The 22361-nt window shown below is 38.8% G+C and overlaps 1 protein-coding gene across 5 annotated transcripts in view; it reads right to left on the bottom strand.

Annotated features, from left to right (window-relative positions):
* The window catches only part of MAST2 (microtubule associated serine/threonine kinase 2), a 186454-nt gene that overhangs the window by 39550 nt on the left and 124543 nt on the right, over positions 1–22361 (bottom strand). For all 5 annotated transcript variants that reach the window (XM_054285560.1, XM_054285562.1, XM_054285561.1 and 2 more), the window contains 6 exons: positions 19303–19378; positions 16881–16901; positions 14260–14338; positions 9324–9478; positions 1764–1839; positions 696–905 (listed from right to left, as the gene is read on the bottom strand). In XM_054285560.1, the coding sequence (XP_054141535.1) occupies positions 696–905; positions 1764–1839; positions 9324–9478; positions 14260–14338; positions 16881–16901; positions 19303–19378 (617 nt within the window). The remainder of the gene's footprint in view (positions 1–695; positions 906–1763; positions 1840–9323; positions 9479–14259; positions 14339–16880; positions 16902–19302; positions 19379–22361) is intronic.

The following is a 22361-nucleotide window of genomic DNA, read 5'->3' as shown; positions in this document are numbered from 1 at the left end:
ATCATTAAAGCAGAGGATTAAGAAGATATTCCTAAACAGGGGTCTGGACTCAGCAATTGGCAATAGCACAGACTCTTCACAACAGTTATGGCATAAATTCTAAGAGATGTTTGAAATTTAATATTGTTTTCATGTTGAAGGGAAAGAGCAATTTTTAATGAGTAGCTGAAGCATACTGAGACTGCATTAAAATTACGCCCCCTTGTGTATTTTCATATGATTTGAATGCCACAAAACACATCCAAGTATTAAAAGCCCACAACTGGATTACGTTCAGCTCAAGAAAATCTTTTGTGAAAAATTTACAGCAACACTAATAGCTATGGTATTTTCACTCCTTGAAGGCTCTACTGTAATTAATAAGTCATTCAGAGTCCTGAAGTTTATGAGAAAAGATTTCAGTAATTTTATTCAGCTGAATAAACCCAATTTTCATAAATGGTAAAGACTGCCTTTGACTTACTCATATTCACATTTAATTTCTGTACAAACAAAGTTCACAGGTGAAGTGATTTACTCAAATCCACCCATAGTAGATCCTTTTCCAGGAGATTGGAACATCTCAGATCTCCTGACATCCCCCACCCGCTGCCCCTCCCCTGGAATCCACACTGTCTCTCCTAAAATGAAAGCTCTGGCTTATTGGTTAAAGTTTTAATCAAAATAATATATTCTACTTTCCAGAGGGCACTTACATCCTGGAGAAGTTTCTCTAAGTTTTCCTGCAGCTCATAAAAGTACCGAGAAGTAATAAGACCTTCACGTGATTTATCTAGGCAATCTCTGGCCAGTTCAATAACTTGATGATGAATGAAACTTAGGACCCCATCTGCTAATTGCAGCACGTTCTCAGGAGCATTGGAGGCAATAAACTCGGCCAGCCGTTCTTCCATCTGTGCCGTGGCCTGAAAGTGCAGAATAAAGAGAAATTACTCCTGAATTTTACTAAGGCAGACCTTAAAGCATAAACAAGCAGAGTTCTAAAAAAACATTTGCAATATCAAATGGCATGAGGCTTAAAAAATATTCCAAAATACAGTAGTGTTTTCTGAGAGTCAAGATAGCACATCAGAGGCAAAAGTTATATTCACATGAGCAAACAGCAAAAATTAATCAAAACATGCTTTCTGAAAATGTAAATGACCATAAAAAATATCTTGGTCCTGAGGCTGTATTCCTCCCTGGGTCTCCAAAGTAAGGATGTAAGATGTGAGGCAGTTTTCAGAACTTTCAGACAAGACTGTGGAAGCTGAAAATCGTCGCCCCAAGCAAGAAACACGCGGCGTTTCTATCACTATAAGCCCTGATATCCTGTCTCCAGAGAAACATCTATTTTTGCTGGTGGTGGAACAGGAAGAAATGGCCATATCGACAGCTGTGGGATACACAATCTTTTACACTCATTTCAATGAGATTTTGTCTTTTAACTTGCTTCCACAGGTTTCATTATCCTGCTTTTTAAAAAGCCAAGGCATGGCTTTTCTTCTCACTCTTGTGAGAATTTCTCGTGCCAATAGACAACATCAAAATTTAGCAAATATGAAATACAAACAAAAAAAACAATTCAACCTTTTCCATCTTAATCTCCACATATACAAATCTATTTCTTCTACTGCAGAATTAAGATGTGAAGATGAGGAGGCAGCTTCAAACTCTCAATCACTGCTTGAAAAGCTGAACTCCTTCACCAACCAGCGCTACAAACTAATTCTGAGCTTGGACACAAGTTCATTGAATGCATTATTCAAAAAGTATTTCTTTACCTTTGGAAACCTTTCTTTGTACACATGATTCATCATTATTATTTCACTGTCAAAGGAAACTGGAGAGCGACCAGGGCTGGAGGAGAAAAGAAATCATGTTATCATTTACAGATATCACACCAAAACTTCAAAACCCAGTGCTGATCATAATGCTGCCACATTGACTGTAGCCCTTCCAAAGCTTTGAGTTCACTTCAGTGCTGTGCAGATGCTGAACCTCAGAGAAGATCCTGGCAAGCAGTGGCAGTCTGCAGTCTCCTGGAGATGCTGACATCCCTGTCCCCACACAGGCTCTGGCAGAAATCCCCCTATTCCATTTCCAGTGAATGCAAACCCTAAAACAGAAGCTTGCAGAACCCCAGTGGTTTTATTGCAGATACATTTGCTATTCCCTTCATCCTGTGACTGCCCTCCATGGCAGCAGGAGCAGCCCTACTCCAAAAGAAATCACAGTGAGCTCTGGAGTCTCCAGTGCCAGAAGGGAGCAGGGCAATAGGAAGTAAGGAAGTTGGGGTGATTTGTTTTGCTTTGTCTGAAGGATACTGCACAAGCACTGTTATTCAGCTAAATCTTACATATAAAATAAATCCCACAGGCAACAGGGACAGAGTACTTTTATGAAAGCTGCATTCCCTTGATGCACATTACACCATGGATCCATTTGCATCTACGCACAGGTTGCAAGAAACTTTAAGGCACTCAAAAAATAAAAAAACAGGACAGTAAATCTTGACGAGCTGCATTTATGTTACTGTTTGGGTGGGTTTTTTAAAGAAAGGTTGCATCTTGTTTCATCACATCTGATGGTATGCAGGGCTCTGACTCACTCTGCCACCAAGGACAGGCGGATGAGGTAATGCAGATAATCCCCAGCTACAGATCGCCTGCAGCAGCTCAGTGCTCCAGCTACCTTGTTTCAGTGTTCAAAACAAACAAGGGCTTCAATTATTTGGCATCTTACATGATCATTGCCTTCATGATTTTAAGAGAAGTAAATACTCCTAAAAATACTCTATGTCAAAAGATACAATTTTATCTTAAATGCCTTCAAACATTTCAAACTTGCTAGTGAAGGATGAAATCGATCTCTCTAAATGGAATAAATGCATTTTAAACTTGGAATGCATTACAGTTACTACCTTCCTGCTAACCTATTTAGAGCAAAAAACATTCTTTTGGCAACATATATTAACAATTCAAAGAAAATTTAACTCATTGTGTCATAGACTGCAGCAGTACCTAACTCTTTTCATGCCTTGTACTGAAATTCCATGAATTACATCATGTCTTGTTTTTTATTACTGCTTATCCCTTAGCTTGAGAAAATGCACTTCAGATTAAATCTGTCACTGAATCCTTATGTTGAAGAAGAAGAAAACTGATTTGGATGTTATGAATAGCGAGTAAAAAGACATTTTCATCAACTTCCCTTAGCTTCATAGATAGCTATTTTTAATCAAGAAGAATTTTCTTTAAAAAGAAACTTACATTTATATTCATATGTAATGTACGACATAACTAAACATTCGGGTAAAAACATTCAAATTGCAGAGTTATAAGCAAATTCCCCTGCACATTTAGCCTGCTATCCTTATCCTTTTTTTCTCTTAAGACCAAACATGCTGACACAAACACCACACTTGTTTACTGGTACTTCATATGGAGCTGGAGGACTTGGTGAACACAGTTATTGAAGAATTTATTTTTCTCTGATGTAATTCTTCTTTGTGTGATCTAAGTGAGGTATAAATTACAAGTATATATGAGCCCTTTGATACTTACACAGAAATACTAAGGCACACACATACTTCACTTTAACACTAAAATTTGCACATGCTTAAGTATTTGCTGTCTTAGGGCTACAATAAAACATGAGGGATTTTGCCTTTTGCTTTCAAGGCACTTTATTCATATGGATACAGGAAATTAAGAGCTCTGCAGAAATCAGGCTACTTGAGCTGTCCTGCCAGCAGATGTAGAATTTCCTTAGGGAGACCCATGATAGGAGAATTTACTGTGCTTGCTTTTGTTTACAAAACAATTTCTGTGCACACCAATTGGTAAGAAAGTGCTTCCTTGGGCATTTGCAGTTTTATCTCTCACCTTCTACCACTTTCTACCAACCAAAACAACAGAATACCCAAAAATCTCTGGATAAAACTTTAGATCAAGGTGCACATTGTCACCCAAAATAAAATTTGCTCAATATACGAGGTCAAATTAAATGTCTAGCTGACTATAGCAAGATTGCAACATAATATACTGCACCATAATTTCTAATGTTGATTCTTAGGTTGGGAAACTAAGGAACTAATTAGCTGGATACCTAACTAACTAAAGGCTGTCTGCCAAGCACTGCCAGGTTCTCTACAGCACCTCTAGGACACAACCAGGTGAAAAAGGAACAAGGACTGGACAGATAACTGAATGCCACCAAGGGAGAACACAAGGAAATTTAGAAATAAGATAAAAGGAGTCTAAGACATTTTACTGGCATGACATCTTTTCAAATGCAAAAGCTTCACACATCTATCCAGCACCAAAAAATTTCACAGGCAGAACCAAACCAATCTAACATTTCAAGCCTCAGAGAAGAACAGATTATTTTCTGCAAAACAGAGGACACATGCTGTGCACGTGCATAAAATTTAAAACAAAAGGCAGGCTCCTTCCCTTTTCTTGGTGCAGATAGGTAGGTCAAAGAAGTGATTATTGTCAGTGAGTTTTTCATTTCAGCAGAGCAGACATTAGGAGAATAATATCTGTCCCCTTAAGCTTAACAGCAGAATGAAAAACTACTCTCCCTTTTCCCCTCCTTCACGCTTCCTCCTCTTTATGAGACAACGTGGAGGTGGATTTTCAGGGATATCTATCTCCCACAAAGATTTCTGTTGCCTTCAACCTGTCAAAACTCATGTCTCCTTATCTGATGCTTCAAAGTGAAAATAGCTTATAGAGAGCTATTTTGAGGAGCAACGTTTACGCAATAACTTAAATCTCACAAAATCTAGTTTAAGGATGACTAAATAAAACCGAGATGTTTATGAATAGGTAATTTTTCCTTCACTATGACAGCTATACTTATTAGGAAAAAGCAAAAAAGCACTGTGTTTCCCTCTGCTTTCATACTGTATATAAAGGTTTAATTAGGTTGTATTTACAGGATATGATCGAAGTCAGTTCTCATGGGAAATGTAGAACTATAGGCTTTAATTTTCTGTCATTTCCAAACACACAAAATAAGGAATTTGAAAACTAGAGAGCTTAAGTTGGATAAAGTAGGCACTAAAATAAGCCTTCTGCTGAAGGTGAGCCTTCCTCTTCTCCCAAGAAATAAATATTTAAATTTTTGAGGTAATGAAAGTTACATTAATACTAGAAGTCAGAAAACTTCCCCAGCAGCAGGGGCTGCAACTTCTGCTTTCCAGTATTTCAGGGGTTTTATGCATGCCAGCAAAGACTGAGACTGCTTTAGAATGAAAACACAAAGTTGGAGTAATGAGCAGTGCAAAGAGAATAAATAAGGATACCCAGTTTTCTTCATAACAGAAAACCATGAAAAAGGTGAGTGAACCCAAAAGTTAATAAATATAAAACCGACCACTTTGAAAAACCTTTTCAAGTCAAGTTCACAGGACACACTGTCTTGAGAGAGGAAGAAAGAGACCAACATTATCTGTAATGCAGTTAGAATGTGTTTTCAGAAGGAACAGATGCCTTGTGCTGTAGAATATAAAACTATTATCCTTCCCCAAATCCATGGGGATTGAATCCCTGCTCCACAGCTTGTGGTGGATGGCCCTGCCTGAGAGCAGCGTGAAGGGATGAACACACCACGGTTACTCAAGTGGTTAAAGCTGCCTCTGAAGTGCACTGAGAGGAGAGAGCCCCAGAGCCTGCAGGATGAAAGATAAAAATGGACTGTGTGGGCCACTGGTTTTCACAGCACCTATTGCTTCTTGGGCATTTTATCATCAGGAGTCTTTTTTGGTATTTTCTAGTTGTTTTGTCTGTATATTCTTAACAGCAGGATCCAGTGTGCTAAAAGTCAGGCTGGGGGATTGCATTTTAAAAGCACTACCCAGCAAAGAGATGAAGAAGGATGATCTCATCTACTTCAACTACATAAAAATTCACTGCAACAATCTTCTGCCCTTTTTACCTAGACAACATTATTCTGAAATACAAAAAGAGATCAAGGAAAATGGGCAGATTGGTGGGCTGAGTGACTGCACAAAGGCAGCTCCTGAAAAAGTCTTTATTAGTTAACTTTACTTTTATCTCTGACATTATCCACACATTCCCACATGTGAGCAACTGCTAAAGATGACAAGTGAAGAGAACTGGGAAAAGATGGAAGGCAGCATCTCTTTAACTTAAAAAGAGTAATGATGCCAAGTTTAGCACAAGTATTCACAACTTTTCACGCATTTTACTCCAGGGAGAAAAGATCTTGTTCAGGTGAAGCCAGGATTGATCTGAACAAAACAAATGTAGCCTGGGGATCTCCCTGCTGGTCAATAATGTAAAGAATTTGAAGGTTGCATTATTTAAAAAAATAAAAAAAAAGAGAGAGAACAGTTGAGAGATGATATTTAGGAACTACTTGCGCAGGCAAAGTCTTTTCTTCTACAGAAGACACACTACAAGCACCTAAACAGGTGAGTCACATGGAAATATGTTCTTTGACTGAGCATGTGAGTACTGGATCTTTTTGAGACAGATGAGAGAACAGGCTCCTCGATTTTGCAAGCACCTTTATAGGGATGTCACACCTCTGCATTCCAGCACTGGTCTCTTGTTCCCTCTTTCCCCCTGCAGAGGGAAGCAGCTGGGAAAGAACCAGTGCCATTTCTTCAGGGCAGAAATTCTGGGCATTTCAAATAAAGCATGATTAAATAAAAGATGAGTATCCTCAAGGCACACTGGCAGAACACCTCAAGCAAAGCAGAGGTGCTACCAATCTGTCAGTGCACCCTCCACGACTGCACACTTTGTAAGTTTTATCATCCAGTTTGATCATTAAGAGTGCTCTGTATGAACAGAACATTTGCAGCTAGAAAATGGTACATTTCCAGCCAAAAAAGTACATATATTTTTCCAAAAGTTACATCTAGGCAATATTCTATACCTAGGAGCATAAAAGGATCATCTGCACTTCTAAAAAAAACATCTTGGATTACAGAGACAAAAAAACAATCTCAGCATTTGGCAGTGACATCTCAAAATGCCACTTCCTCTCTCAAAAACAGATGTAAGGCTGCAGTCATATAGGAAGGAAAATGAATACACATTAACTATGACACCATCTTTTAAATTATGAAGCCATGGCTGCCAATTAAGGGAAATGTCTGATGTATTTTGTTCATCTGATTTTCATTAAAGCTGATCAAACAAGACCACTGAGTGAAAAAATACATTTTTAGGAAATTACTGCTTAATTGAATTCAATGTTGAAAAACAAAAGCTGTTCTCAGCTTTTAAGTAAGTGAAAATATCTTCTCACCAAGTGGGGTAACTCTAAAGTGTGGGCAAATAAATAAGCAAGCTTTGTGCAGTGAACAATGTCTGGTCTGCATGTGTTTCAGTGTTTGTTTACAAGCACAGGCTGCCCTCTGTGAAAGGGTTTTTGCTCCTGCAAACATTGCTGCAGTTGGTTGGAGTGACCTATCCATTTTCCTTGGAGGTGCAAGGGCCAGCATGAATGCTTGGTAGTGGCAAGGGCGCTTCAGAGTCACACAGCATCACAGGACTGGCAATAAGCAAAATGGAAACCAAACGAGGCATAGTGAGTTGAAAAAATTAAATTACTTCTTTCTAAGCTTTGGAATACCAATAAGGGTGGACATTTTCACACTGAAAACCAGTGAGAGAACCAGAAAAGGTATTCAAGAGAAGAAGAAGATTAATCAGTTATATGACACACTGAATTAATCTCATCCCACCACAAATTATAAACCTACTCCGTGATCAGTCTGCTTCAAATTGGTTCACAGAGGCAAAACTCTCTGCAACCTGATAACCCATATTAACAAGGAAGAAAATAAAATTGGGCTCTTTACATGGTCATGTATATCATTCTTGCATTAGCAGAAGTGTCTCCTACACCAGGCTGACACCTGTGTTAGAGGACAATCATTACTTTACCATGTGTGTCTGCAGCAGCTGCCTCACCCCTAGAGAACTGGTGCCACTGCAGTTCCACTGCTCAGCAGGGTCAGGGTTATCAGTGGCAGGACTATGGTTCAAAGGGACTTAGTACAGAATTCACAATTAGTCTTGACTACATGGCACTGAGGAGGTCTCTGCTGAGTGTGCCACTACCCACAGCACTCACCTGCTCCTGTAGATTATTACTGTGCAATTACACTTAGCAGGTCCATGTGCAATTACCATGCAGCCTGCACTGAAGTTTAGAACACACAAATAATGACAAATAATCCTGAAAGGTCAGCTCTGCCATGACATGATATTCCCCATGGGTTTTGTTACTATCCTGGCCTGTTTCACTTCCTACTTTTACAAATTCCCACCCAAGTCCTGAGCTGGGCACACGGATTCAGCAATTCCTGCTGGCAGAGTTGTTGAATATTGTCCATTAATTTAAAGGTGATATCCACCTCCAGTATCCTCAGATGAATGAAGACTTCACCTCCTTCAACCCTGCTTGTAAAAATCCTTTTCTTTCTAGACACAAGGTGTGTCTAGACTTTCCCTAGACTTTTGTTCACTTGGTCCAGCACCAAAGGCACAGCAAAACTTGAGGCTTTTGCCATGACAGAAAATGTTTGTGGATTTATTCCACATAACTGTTGGAGATCTGCAGAAAGATTGCCCAGAGAGTTTGTGGAATCTCTCTCCTTGGAGATACTCAAAAGCTATATGGACATGATCCTGGGCAGCCTGCTTGAAAAGGGTTTTGCACAGGATGACCTCCAGAGATTCTTTCCAACCTCAGCCATTCTGTAATTCTGTGGAAGATGAAATTCTAGTTGCTTCTGGTTTTATGTATGGAGAAATCAACTACACAAGGAAATCACCTGGACAGTTATCTTTGAACAACCAGTTCTCTGAACCAAAAGTAAAATTATTCAATTATTAATGCAGCAGAAACATTTTCAGCACTATTAAAAAATCGTGATGGGGAGCAACTCCATTTAAGGTTTTGACTTTATCTACTCAGAAGCACTGCCAGAAAAGTTGTTAAAAGTGGTTATAACCACATCCCTATGATATTGCAGCAAAATTCTGAGAAGAAACTTCACTAAAGGAAACCTACACCCTATGCATTTAGTTTGAGACACTTGCTGATCATGTTTTCATAGAGTTATTGTGAAAATACAAAAGCAGAGCATACCAACCACTTTGCAATCCAGAAGCTCAGCAATGTGAGAAAAAATCCTTTGTGATCAGATGAGGTGAGTTAAATGCTGATTAAAAGTTTCAAACACATGTAACAAAGCAACTACAAGTAACTATTCTTAGATCTGAAAGCACATATAGAAACGCAATAAATGTGTCCAACATCTTAAAAAATTCCACGAGCAATCCAAAGCTCACCTGAGGCTGCGAGACCGAGGCCTCAAGGCTGGAGAATGGCGCCCTTCCTCATCAGTGATGCTCTCAGTACTGAAATGCTTTGTCAGGAAATGAAGTTCATCTGCCGTGGGCTGAAAGGGCAGCTGGTGCAGCTTCTCCTGAGATGAGCATGATGACTGAGTACAGAAAAAAATACAGAAAAGAAATGCACTAAACGCATGCATAGGGGTCAGCTAATGAATGGAAGAGGAACGGATTCTGCCAGACACTGCGCACTCCAGCGGAAAAGAAAGCTATTTATCAGACCAGGTGCCTCTTTTTATTGCTCTCATCGGGCTAAGCCAACCCTTACATTCAATGACAGAGCTGGGGAGATCAGGAAAACTTTGGGAGAGGGCTAGGGAACCATTGCATCTGATTCTGGAACCAGCACATCTGATCATGCAGATAATTTACTATCAGGAGACAGAAAGGGAGGCACGTGAGTACCAGCACTACTCAGGAAAGGACAAGGAGGTTCCTGGAGTGGTGAGCAACTTTCTTTCCTTTTCCCTCATATTCTCTTAGCTCAGGAGCTTCATGGCATGCAAAATGCTATGGAGCTGTGTAGACCTCAGATTTTTTTGGTTATTGGCTCTCACAGGAAATTGCTATTGTAAATGATCAGGATTTTATTTCTCCTTTTCATTACCCATCAGGCTTCTTCTCTAACCAGGGAAGCAATAATAAATAAAGTATCTGACTTGTAAGACTAACAAAGTTTCTCATCAGTGAGCTAAACATTTTATTCTGCTGCAAACAAGTTGATGCATTTATATGACACGTTCTGTGATAATAACAGACATGAAACAAACTGTGTTGTTTTGTGAACCTTATAAAACCTGAGATTAAAAGAAGTACTTGTGGAAATATTAGTGGAAAATACTAATAACATCAAAGTTAGACATTCCAGAAGAAAAAGCTGAAGGTCAAGTAACAAATGTATTTTTTGTGTGTGATTCTTCAATGTCCCTTTCCATTTTAGAGAAGAAAATAAATTACGTAAGGACAAATTAAAAATTCTCTTTAAAAACAAAAGGGAAAATGAAAAAAAAAGGTGCTGAATAATCAGAGTAGCACTGAACAACACCAGTGGGCCTTATTAAAAACATCATCCTGACCTAAGTTCCACAGCTCCTTATTATCTGATGAAATTAATTATGTACACTGTTCCAGCAGGAAAACTTTTCCTTTTGCTACAACAACCCTCACTTAGAAGCACTGGAAGCACTACATCCTAGTACAGAAGTATTGGTAGGAGGGAGTTATACATGATATAACACATATGACCAAAGATTTAACTCACTTAGCATGGGAAAGAAAGCATATCTGTCTTTTGTCATACAGCTAGATCATTTGGATTGGCATTTTCTGAGGGAAAAAACCCAATCAACCAACAAATCTGAGATGAACAAGTCACATAGAATGTTCAAATGGTGTAGATATTCCAAGTATTGTAAGGAACAGAAAATCTGGTAATATAAGAACATATCAGCCTAAAGATCCTATTTTAGACAAAAATTTAATTGGCTCCAGATCCACTCCCACTGCACTGCACAGAGGCATTTTACAGAAAAGGACGTACTAAAGACACTTAAAAATCTGCATTAACAGATATCCAAGTTCTGGTATTGGAAATGCATGTCTGATTCAAAACAAATTAGTTTAGCACATAGTTACTTGAATTAGAAAGAAAAAAAATCAAAACTTATAATCTAGAAAAATCATTAAAAACTTTATGTTTCCCAACAGCACAATCACTGGGGAAGTAGTGCTAGTCAGCCCATGGACAGCACAGCAAAATCCTCCCTCCACTTCCTCTCCTTAAAAGCAATCAGATCACAAAGTTTAGAATTCCAGATAATAATTAATGAAGGCCCTGAAGATAAAGACCATGGACATTCTCTGCCAAGGGCTTCTCTAGCAGTATTAAGGCATATGACCTTTCAGTGAAAAAGCATGAAAGCAAAGTGAAACACTTCTGAAGTATTGATTTGCAGGTAATCACATCACACTACTCAATATTTGCAGCAGACTAATACAAATACCCCCCTGGTGTCTTAATTACAGATGCAGAATTAGCCAACTATTCTCCAGTAAAAAAAAAAAATCAATCTATGTCATTGTTGATTGTAAACTAACTCTGCATCTAGAAAATGAAGAGCAGATTAACTGTTTAAAAATAATTGTATACTGGCCATCTAACTGATTCACCTAACTAGAAAGGTCTTCTTCAGCTTTTTCAGTGTTGGTCTGATGCTACATCTGGTCTTCATGATTTGTAAAGAAAAGGGTAAATGTGGTTTGGTTTTGATTGAAGTGTCATCCCTCATTTGGAAGTACAAAGTAAAGCAGAATCTACAGGTTCTCACTCACTGACCTAGGACCAGGTAAATGCCTTGGGCTGTTCAGTAGGTTGGTACAGCAGGCGATCTCTGATCTCATAGATGAGGGTCAGCTCTTGCTCTCATACAAAAACTCAACCAGCAGGACACAGAATGGACTGGCCCCTTCTTGATATTTCACTTCCCACTGGCACATCCACCAGAGCAAAGGTCTACTGGCTTCCTTTTCTTGCTTGAGAGAGAAACAATCTTGAGGACTGATGATATGAAATGGAAACCCAAACTTCTGTTGAATTCCTATCTGCAGCACTAATTCATTGTGTCCTTTTCACAAGCCCCTTCACTGCCTCTTACTTCAGTTACCAAGTCTATGCAGGAATAACACTGCTTATCAACTTTAGAGGTGTTATTCAGATCAATTCAAATTAATTCTAATCTGTGAAATACTGAGATAATAGGATTGGCTTAGAAATGTAATACCAGGTTTAATAGCTCCAACAATTGCATCACTGTTACTAAACAGCCCATTTCAAAGTCTTTCTACTACTGAACCAGCAAAAGGTCTAGAGATGAGGAATTTAGTCACTTAGGGGAAAAAAATAAAAGCCTTGGAATTACATGTTTCAACCAATTTCTTGAATGAAGCTAAATTCAGGTCTAACTACAACTATCACTTTATGCTTCTCATTACACTTCCCTGTTACTGACACTTTGAAAAATTACTATTTGAACTGATGCTTTCTATGTGACATGTCTATCTCAGATTTGTTGAATTGTTTGTTTTTTTCATTGCAAAACATTAATCAAAATGGCCTATCTATTTCTCAGAACATGAAAAGAGACAAATATGATGACTGAGTACAGAAAAAAATACAGAACTTTAGAAAGTTCTCAGCTTTCTCATGCCAGAAAGCCAAGAGCTTTCTAAAAGTGGCCTTGATGTCCCAATTTCAAAGTAAGAACTGATGCTTCCAACAGATTTTTGGTGTTGTTACTTTTTCTCTCTCCATGGGCATCCACTTTAAGTCTGGTCAAACTACAAACTCTTTAAAAACTACAGTTTGGCCTCCAAAAGTGTCATCTTCACAAGCAAACTGGAAGCTGTCACAGTGACTACCAATGACCAAGCTAATTTTGGATGCCATCTACATGGAAAGTAACTGTGCTTGCTCCATGCTCCCATAGCTTGAAGAGGACTTAGACAAGGATTATGCCCATAAAGATTTAACCTAAGACTATAAAGGCCAAAGCAGAGCCCCTTCTTAACAGCTGCTCTTAAGTGCTTGAATGTATAATAATGTGTGGCAGTGCAACCAGGGACATCTTTTCCTGTACATTTTTCTGTGCTCCTGGCCACATATCTGTATGCACATTGAAATCAGGTCACCTGCCTTCCAAAGAGACAAAAGCACCCCAAACTCAACAAGAAAACAAATGTCTTGAACCTCAGAAAGTAACAAATGGTAGAAATTGTGTGAACTAGAGTTTGCAAGAATGTGTCTGAAGAAATGAAGTTATAGAGATAAGATTAACATTGCAGAATCAAATTTTAATCATATCAATTTATACTGAAAGGAAACTTTTGACCCCAATTTCTTCTTTTTGTATATAGATTGAATTTAACACTCACCCCCAAAAAATCTTATAAGTTTGTGTTTGAGAGGCACTAGAAAGTTTATGGATGAACTCAGAACAGTTCACAAGGAAAACAACGATACAGTGTAAGATTTGCATAACGTGTAGTAATGAGCCCTAATTAATGAAGGTGTTACAATTATTAGGAGCACACTCTAACTAATTAATACAAAACCAAATGATCAGTATTATGGAAAGAGGCAGTGATTTGTTACCACACAGTTGAAGACACCATAAGAAACATACAAAAGCATGTTACATTAAGTCTGTACTTTATAGTTCCAATATTTCTATCTTTGTCTTTACAAGGTTCTAATGGGGATAACCACAATGCTGAGCTGACTTAAACTAAAAATAAGATTCATTTTAGGAAGCATGTCGGAGTTACAAGGGTTAACATGGTGCTACCAGCTTGGTGGTATTACTCACAGAACTCAAGCACACTGCAGCCAACCTTTCTAATGATGGTGTAAGAACTGGAAAGCTTCATTAGGAGGTTCAAATTACTGGGGCTGAATAACAGATTATCAATTTCTCTTTCTGCTAGCCTACTAGAAGAGGTTTTCAGACTAAGTACTTGAAAGCAGACAAGAATTTCATTCCCCAGTTACAAAAAGCTGAGAGCTGGAAGGTATTTGTGCACTATCTCTGAGTCCTGCCACTTTGGAGACTTTGTGCCTCTCAAATGATCACTTGAGCCAAGTGCTGCACTGGGATTTCACCAATGCTGAAGGCAAAGTGCAAGATGATAGGAGCTGGGAAATGGAGGAAAAAAGCAGCAGAACCAATAATTAAAACAATTTTAAAAATAATTAGTATATTAAATAATGTTAGCAAAACAATGAAGAAAGATCCAGTATTTTAGTAGAGACTCAGAAGCTGATTTGTTAGGGTGTGTTTGTAGAAACTGAATTGCTTGGAAAATCAGTGTCACTTACTGAAACTGTTGAACTGGGAGTGTTTGTGCCATATCCAGATGAAGGAAGGGAGGCCAAGGACCAGCGGCGTCCGTCCGTTCTGGGGAAAACACGAGAGAAATCACAGTCAGGAACACAGTGTGGCTAATTCTGGAGAGAAATAAGCAAGCTTCTCCTCTGCATCTCCTAACCTCACGCTTTTATTAATGCCTTGAGTTATTCAGGTAAATCAGGTATCCTATTTACAATCACACTTGTGGAAAAGCAATTAGAGTAAGCTTTAAAAGCAAAACTAGGTGACCTCGGAAAAGCTAAAGCAAAGGGGCACCAGAATCCTGCATTAAGTGGATGCTTTGTACTTGTACAAGACTTGGAGTTCCTAAAACAGACAAATAAAAACAGCTCCTTGCAAACTTCTTTGAAAAAGACACTCATGCTTATCATACTTATGCAGCTCATTGTCTTCCAAATGAAGATTCAGACTGAGGACAAAAAAATTACATTAGATCAAGAATCAACCAAAAGCAGATTAATTTGTTTACCTACTCAGAGGGCATCCTGCCCAGCACATTGCCTGGCACAGCTGGAAAATTAAACCCAGCAGATAGGAACAGAGCCAAGGGGCCCACTCCAAATACACGAGTAAATCACAGAAATCTCACCTAGGGTCCTTTCTCCTCCAGTCACTATAACATCAGCAGTTACTTCCCTGTTGTAGCCAAATAAACATGTTCCTTGTTCCTTGATTATCTTGATTCCTCAGGGAAAACATCCAAAACATTGTGGTGACACTGCAGAAAGGTCTTGTTCTGCCAGTGTCAAAACCGAGGAACTACACAAGAGCTTTGAGAAGAATCAGCGCTGTCCTCCCTGAAATCCTCTTCTTCCCCCAAACCCAATCTCAGTGAGGATGGAAACTGAACTACATTCAGTTCAGTCTCACAGCACTTTTTCTAGCTCTGATCTATTTTCCCACATTTTGTGTCCTTAAAATGGACAACCACGTCCTGTTGCAAAGTGGGATGGATGTTAAAAGCCTCCTCCTCACGTCAGTTTCTGTTTGCTTGGGTTTTTTCTTGCAGCAGATTATCAGTAACTGGTCATAACATGAAGCTGAATTAGAACAGCTCTAACTCACTTTGGAGAGACATGGGAAGTTTTGGTACACACAGATACAGTGCATTTATGCAAGTGCATTATAAAATAGAATATTTGGTACAGGTCTGAAATAGTGATTACAAAAACTTCAACTGTTATCTTCACAGTAATATTTCTCATCCACTATCCATACCCATGAAGCCTCCAGATAAAGGTGCCTTTATCTGTGCCCACCAAGACAAAAACCCCTGTTTACAGTTTTTCCAGCTCTAGTTCCTTTTATTTTCAGGCACTGGTGCACACCTCTCTTTGTCATCTATCTTAGAATGAGAGGGAAATAAACTCACTGTTCCACATCACTGAAAGAATATTATGTCAATAGATTTTTAAAAAGACTCATGCTTCATGCATTAAAAAAATAATAAGTCTGTAATGCAGATTTTTATTGCATGCCTACGTTACAGTTAAACCCCATTTAGCCACAGGTGATGTTTTCTCTGGCAAGACAATTAAATGTAAAAGAACAATCTCAAAATCGTTTCAAGTGAAATGGAATTCCTTTCTTAACCCTGAAAAACAACAACTATCCACATTACAAAGTTGTAGCATGCTGTGGTAAGGGATTGAACATCTAACTTCAATAATCTTCATTGAGTTTCTTGTAACATACAGGGGCTCTGGGGAAATATTTATGTGAATGATTCAACCTCACTTTGGATCCTCAGTCCCAGAGCAAAACATTTTGTTTCTTGCTACACAAGTTATTCACTTCTTGCAAAAGAAAAGCTTGATTTTTTTAAAAAAAACTGAATTACCTAAATGGTGCATTGAAATAACTTTAGAATTTTCATTTTTACCAAGTTAAAAGAAAATATCTTTCTCAATTAGAAAATTCCAGCACAGCCCTTCATGCTTAGGCTGTTTTCTGCTGATGCAATCCAGGCAAGCAATGTGCTAAGAGTCAGGACAAACATATCAGCTCTACTCTAGCAGAAAGAAGTGAGACAAGAGTGAAAATCTTCCAAATCAAGGGAGGGGAAAAGACCTTTAAAGCAAACTCCTCCTACATTTATGCAAAGCATTTCAAAGTACTTTATTGATTTGTTAATAAACATACTTTTAGTGAGACAACGTGCAATATTACTTCAGGATAAGACACTTGCAATGACAACTTTAGGTTTTTTTATTTAATATAGATGCTTTGCTAGCCCAACAAAGACATGCAAACAACAAATTTTGCCTCTAAAATGATATTTTAATTAGTTAATTATGGAGGTGTTTTTATGGCAGCTAAATGCTATTTCATGAAGAAGCAGATCAATTTCAAACAAGGAGTTAGAAAAACAACACATCTTCTCCAGAGCACTACCTGATTATCATATTTGAAGCCAAAATGTCGAGATTTTCTGTTTCTACTACAAAGACTAGAAGCTGAATGCCTAAATGGGGTTGTTACAGCATGAACTTGTTAGGGACACGAGCTTAGCTGCACAGAAGCACAGTTCACACACACACACAAACAGCAGCAATGGGATCCACATTACCTGTCTGCTCTGTGTCCATGGCTGTGTGGAAAAAATTGTACAATAATTATGAGAGAGGGAGCAGTAAATGATGCATGTGATTTCTGAAAAAAAAACCCCTTCATCTTCTGTTACTGGTATTCCTCCAATATCAATTTTAATGAGTATGAGCAGATTTAACCATACATTCCTGCCCATAGCGTTGTGGCTATGACACAATCATTGAAAGGGTATCTAACAAGGGATTTATGGTTAATCACAAGTCAGACTAAGGACAACCTTGCAGGAAATTGTAGTGGCTTTACAAAAACACAAGCTTTCCAAACAAATTTCCTATTCCATCTCAAGAAAGAACTCATCACTGGACTATAAAGAAAGAATGGAATTCACAAATTATGTCCAAACAGGATAATAAATGAAGAAATTATACTGCTAAAAAAGGCAGAAAGTCAGCAACAAGTAATTCCTGTGATGGCAAAGGCAGGAAATCAGGCAAGGGCCTGATCTCTTAAGCCCCACACAATGCCAATGAAAAGGGTACTGTGAAATATCCATTTCTCTGGCACCACACTTGTAATTCCTTAATTCCATCATATAGAAGTTATTCTGATACCAGTATGGGGTAATCCAGCGTGTATCTGTTGTTACTGCTGGCATAGCTATTCAGGCTGTAATGCAAGCAGAAAATAGAAACAGGTTTCTAAAACAAGCAGTGCTTAAGTGTTCTTTTCCCTGGCAGGAAAAGTGTAGAGAGGAACATGAATACTATAAAATGAACCACGGCACTCAACAGGACAGGCTTAACCTTTATTCACCTATTTCTTTAAAAATTAGATTTTAAAAGTGGAAAAGTATGAAAGAGCACTCTTCAGAGTTTTAGAAAGCCATATTGAAGGATCAAGTTGAAACATGATGTTGAAAAATTACATTAAGGTTTGACAATAGCTGCTGTTTCTGCTGCAACTTTTCTACTGTTTTCCAGGATCCAGAACTCCTGTGAGATACTTCAGATACTGTGAAAACTGGTAAGAGTTCAGTTGATTTCAACAGAGCTTATTGAATACATCCAGATCAGGCTTTAAAAACAAATGTGGATGAATCCACTTGAGTTGTTTAAGCTACAGGTAAAGCACTAATTTTCCCTCAGAGGCAACAGGAAAGTACATATCCCGTCTCTTGCATTTCATGTGCTATTGAAAAGCATTTTCTTACATAAGACTAGAAGCCCAAAGTCTGCTTCACACAGAATTCAAGGACACCAGGTCTTCGAGCAAATCAGCTCAATGGAGAAATGCTCCAGGATTTTCCTACCATTAAGATAAAGAATGCACCTTATTCCATCAAATCCTAACCCTTTATTCTTCTCTGAAATTTTGAGACTTATCATTTTTTCTAACTAGTCCTCAAGCTAAATCTTTCTCAGAAAACTTACTTCCTCTCAGGATGATCACACATTTCCCATTTTCAGATCATTTTAACACAGACTGGGGTTTTTTTCAACTAAGGCAGAGTTTAATAAATCCAAAACACCTTCCTCACACTTTCATCTAATAACCCACCTCCTATGCACAAGCACTGCTTGGAGCTCTCTAATTTCCCTGTTCTTTCTTTCTCACAAAATTTAACTTTGTGTCATTATCCATTTCTGCCTACCTGCTGGGACTCAACATTCAAATCACCATTTTTCTGCTTTTCCCAGCTGTCCCTATTCTCTCATTCCTGTTCCTTACACTAAATCCACCACTGTGGGATCAGATTTCCTCCCAGCAGTTTGACACACAGCATGAGCAGCACCTGTCCAGCCCTGCTGCAGGACAAATGACAGCTCCACACTGGGGTCTCTCAGTGCTGCTCCTGTAGAGGTTCTCTTAGACTTGCAATTTCAATTATCAGCTATTTTCCTCATTGAGCAGTAATGTTCTCTTGACATCAATGCCCAAGACAGCAGAGAAAAGTCAGGAGTCACTACCAGTGAGAAGGCAGGGAATGAAGACACAGGGTGGTGCACACCTAATTTAAGGTATTTTTATACCTTTGTGCAGACACAGCAAAGAAGATCAGTACATTTTCAATACACCTCAGTGAGAGCAACATTTAGGACTACAACTAAGTTACAATTACCCTAATCATGACTGGCTTTAATGTCACTTTGACTAAACAATGCGTCATATCACATGCCCTACATGTCGTTCTTCTGGGAGAACACTGCCTCTTCCTCAGGCAGCATTAACTGCTTCATTTACTTTATCTTTTTCTAGGTCTGAAAAGCCCTTAATACATTCTGGTGCTGCCAAGATGTAAGCCATAAGGAGTAAAATAAAACAAAATTGGAGACATCAAAGAAAGTAAAACACAATCAAAATGTTCTAACCCATAGGCCCTTAGTAAATAAAATGCACAGACTATTTGCTTGCCAGCCCAAAGAGAACAGATCTTGCCTTACCTTCGGGCAGGAACAAAGGAAAAATGAGCAGGTGCATTTGGAGAGAAGTTCCTGGGACTGTCCAAGGGGCTGCTACCTGTTTAAGAAAGCAAAAATTAACAGTTCAAAACCATTTTGTTCGCATTTGCAACAAATGGAGTAAGTTTTCAGTCTTCTGAAAGACTTTGAACTGTACACTGTAGTCAATAATAACTGGAAATATGGAGCTTTGAGTCTTTGAGTTTTGAGCATTAGCTTGCTAAAGAAATGTTCTGACACAGATTTACCAGTATTTTCTCTCCTTTTAAAATAATTTAAAGGGTACGTTTCATTTCCCACTTTCAGGTAAGTAATGTACCACCTATAGACAATAGAGTCGTGTAATATTTTGCAGTAATTTCTATCTACAAGCTTTTCCTAACACTTGTCAATGAAAAACCTGACTTAGAAGAGACACATGACAGTTTCAGGAAAAATAAACAGTAAGAAAACATTTATTCCCAATGTATGCTAAGGTTGAATGCAAAATGCACTGAGAAAAAAAAGGGATATACCATGAAAACTGCACATAATAAAATTACTATCTATATGTAAGATGATCGGGCTAAAACCTATCAGCATTCACACTAAATACCACTTTTTTGAAATAGTACTTTACCATGAAAATGAAAGTACCAGTGAAACTATACAGACAAGAAGAACAAACAGTTAATTTTTGGTGTGGGTTTTTTTCTCTGGGCTTTGTCATATGGTGTGTAATCATGGTGAGTGGTTTATTGCAATGTATTTTATTTCAAAATAAAAACAACCATCACACAGAAAGCCCTTCTGAACGCCAGGATCATTTACAAACTAACTACAGAAATATTTCAAAGATATGGATGAATTTAGAAGCTCCACATCAGTGAGTGTGCATTCTATTGGGCATGAAGTGGTTTGCTCTGTCCCATCATTAATACAGGCACAGAAGAGAAACTATCCATAGTAAAAGCGTCAACAGCAATTTCTTTGTGCAAACACAAAAATATAGCACTAAAATAAGACCAGGAAAATGAAATAGATTCTGGAAAAGCAATACACTGCAAGGTACATCAGAAATGGTTTTAAATTTAGATCCCATATAAAATGGTTTTATTTTAAAAGCCATGTTGAAAAGTCAAAACGAAAGCATGAGCCATCTGCGAAGGACGTGTCTCTGTTTCAGAAGCTCAAGTTGCCCGGCTTGCCCCTCAGGGCAGCAGTGATCCTGAGGTTACGGTCCCATCCAGCAACCTACTGAAGCTTATAATTAAGCTTATCATTAAGTCACATTCATTTCAATCCAAGTTATCCACACACCTTTGCTGTTCCACTGAGCAGGAGCAGAACATAAGCACAGTGCTCAGCTGAAGGCAACGTTCCCTCCCACTTCAGCCTCACAAAAGGGGCACAAAAGTCTGCAGCAGCATCTCTGCACAGCTTCTGCGGGCAAGGTGTGCACACCTGGCACGTGTGTCGGGGCAGGGAGGGAGGAGGAGGAGAGGGAGAACAGGCTGGCACCTCCTGGGGTAGGGGGATGGCCACAGGGCAGCACAGCCCAGAAAACTCCATCTGGTCTGCAAGTCTGCAAGGGGAAGAATAGCAGCTGGTTGAGATTAAACCAGCCCCAGGCTGATGGAACATGTGTCATGGGGTGATGAGAGAACTGGAGAGGTAAGTGAATTCCAGACCACTCCACAATCTGCTTCATCAAGAGTAAACTAAATTAAAAACAAAGAGTTTGAGCAACAGGTTTGTTTTCCTTTGCCTTGGTTTCCTTTCATATTGTTAGCTAAGACTAACAACAAGTTCACAGTTGAATACAAAACAATTCAAGTCTTCATCCAAAACTGGGCATTGTTTAACTCATTCCCAGTATATCCCAAGTGCAGAGGGGAGAGAGTGATCAGAGGCCCATAGCTAAATAACTTCTGTTGTTTCATTTATTAAGCTTGTACTCATTTTAATTCTTATGGTCACAGTGGAAAACCAGAACCATTTTGCTGCTTTTGAACCACAAGAAGATGGAGAGGTCTGACAGTTCCAGTCTGGGAGGCACTGCAAGCTTCCAAGGAGATTGAGGAAATCCAAGTGAAGAACTGAGTCATGCATGACAATTCATGTCCTGGCAGCAGCACACACTTTAGGGTCAGGGTCACCAAACACTTGGTAGCAGAAAGCTGAAGGAGCGTTTTAGGATGCTGCAGGAGTAAGGCCTTTCCATGGTGACTCAGATGAGCTGACAAAGCAAGGAAGGCTGCCAGCTTTGCTGGAAACCTTGGTCTTTGCCTTCTCATTTTTCAAACTTTACTGGCAATGAACACTACTGTGTCAAGATGATAGTTTTGATCAAAAACCTCATTGCCCAATGTTGTTAGAAACAAGCAATGAACTGTCATTGCCTTTTTACATCTTCATCAATCTTTGAACTTTCTGGGCTATGATCAAAATGAAATTTCAGAATAACTGAGCAAATTGGGTAATGACAGTTTTTAAATTTTGAAATTAAGTATGTGGGTGTTCAAACTGTTCTGAGCCTGCACTGTGTGGTACAGAGATACTACTAATTTTTAAGCAACTACTTTTTCAGATGTATATGGCATATTTCCTTTCAGACACTGGAATTTTAATTAGATCCCCTGTGATTTGCTTCTAGTTTTAAAATGAAAAGCAATTAGTTTTTCTACTCAATTCAAGTCTGGGTGAAGCTTTTAAAACAACAACAGGGAGAAGGGGAATTTCTACTTTCCCTAAAATTTCCCAGCACTGCTGCAAGTGCTGTAGATGGAGGTATTTTAACAAGGCAATGGCCTTGTTCACCAAGGCTGATCGAAACCCCATTTATTCTGCAGCAAAGGTAGATTCCCCTGTTGCTCCAGGGTTATAGCTGGCTACTACTGAACCTGAAATACCTGTCCCAAGGGAGGCTTTTACACAGAATGATTGCCCATTAGGTAAATCAACACAGCAACACCAATGCCAATAATTCAGGCAGGAACCTTCACATCTTCCGGACACAGGAAGAAGGATGGAGCCAAAGCATTTGTAAATCCACTACCTTC

This window comes from Melozone crissalis, unplaced genomic scaffold, assembly GCF_028551555.1.
Source record: "Melozone crissalis strain CALT ecotype California unplaced genomic scaffold, PUWL_Pcris_2 ptg000045l_1, whole genome shotgun sequence".
Classification (NCBI taxonomy): domain Eukaryota; kingdom Metazoa; phylum Chordata; class Aves; order Passeriformes; family Passerellidae; genus Melozone; species Melozone crissalis.
The sequence above is the reverse complement of the archived record's forward strand: the minus strand, read 5'-3'. Positions and strand labels throughout refer to the sequence as shown.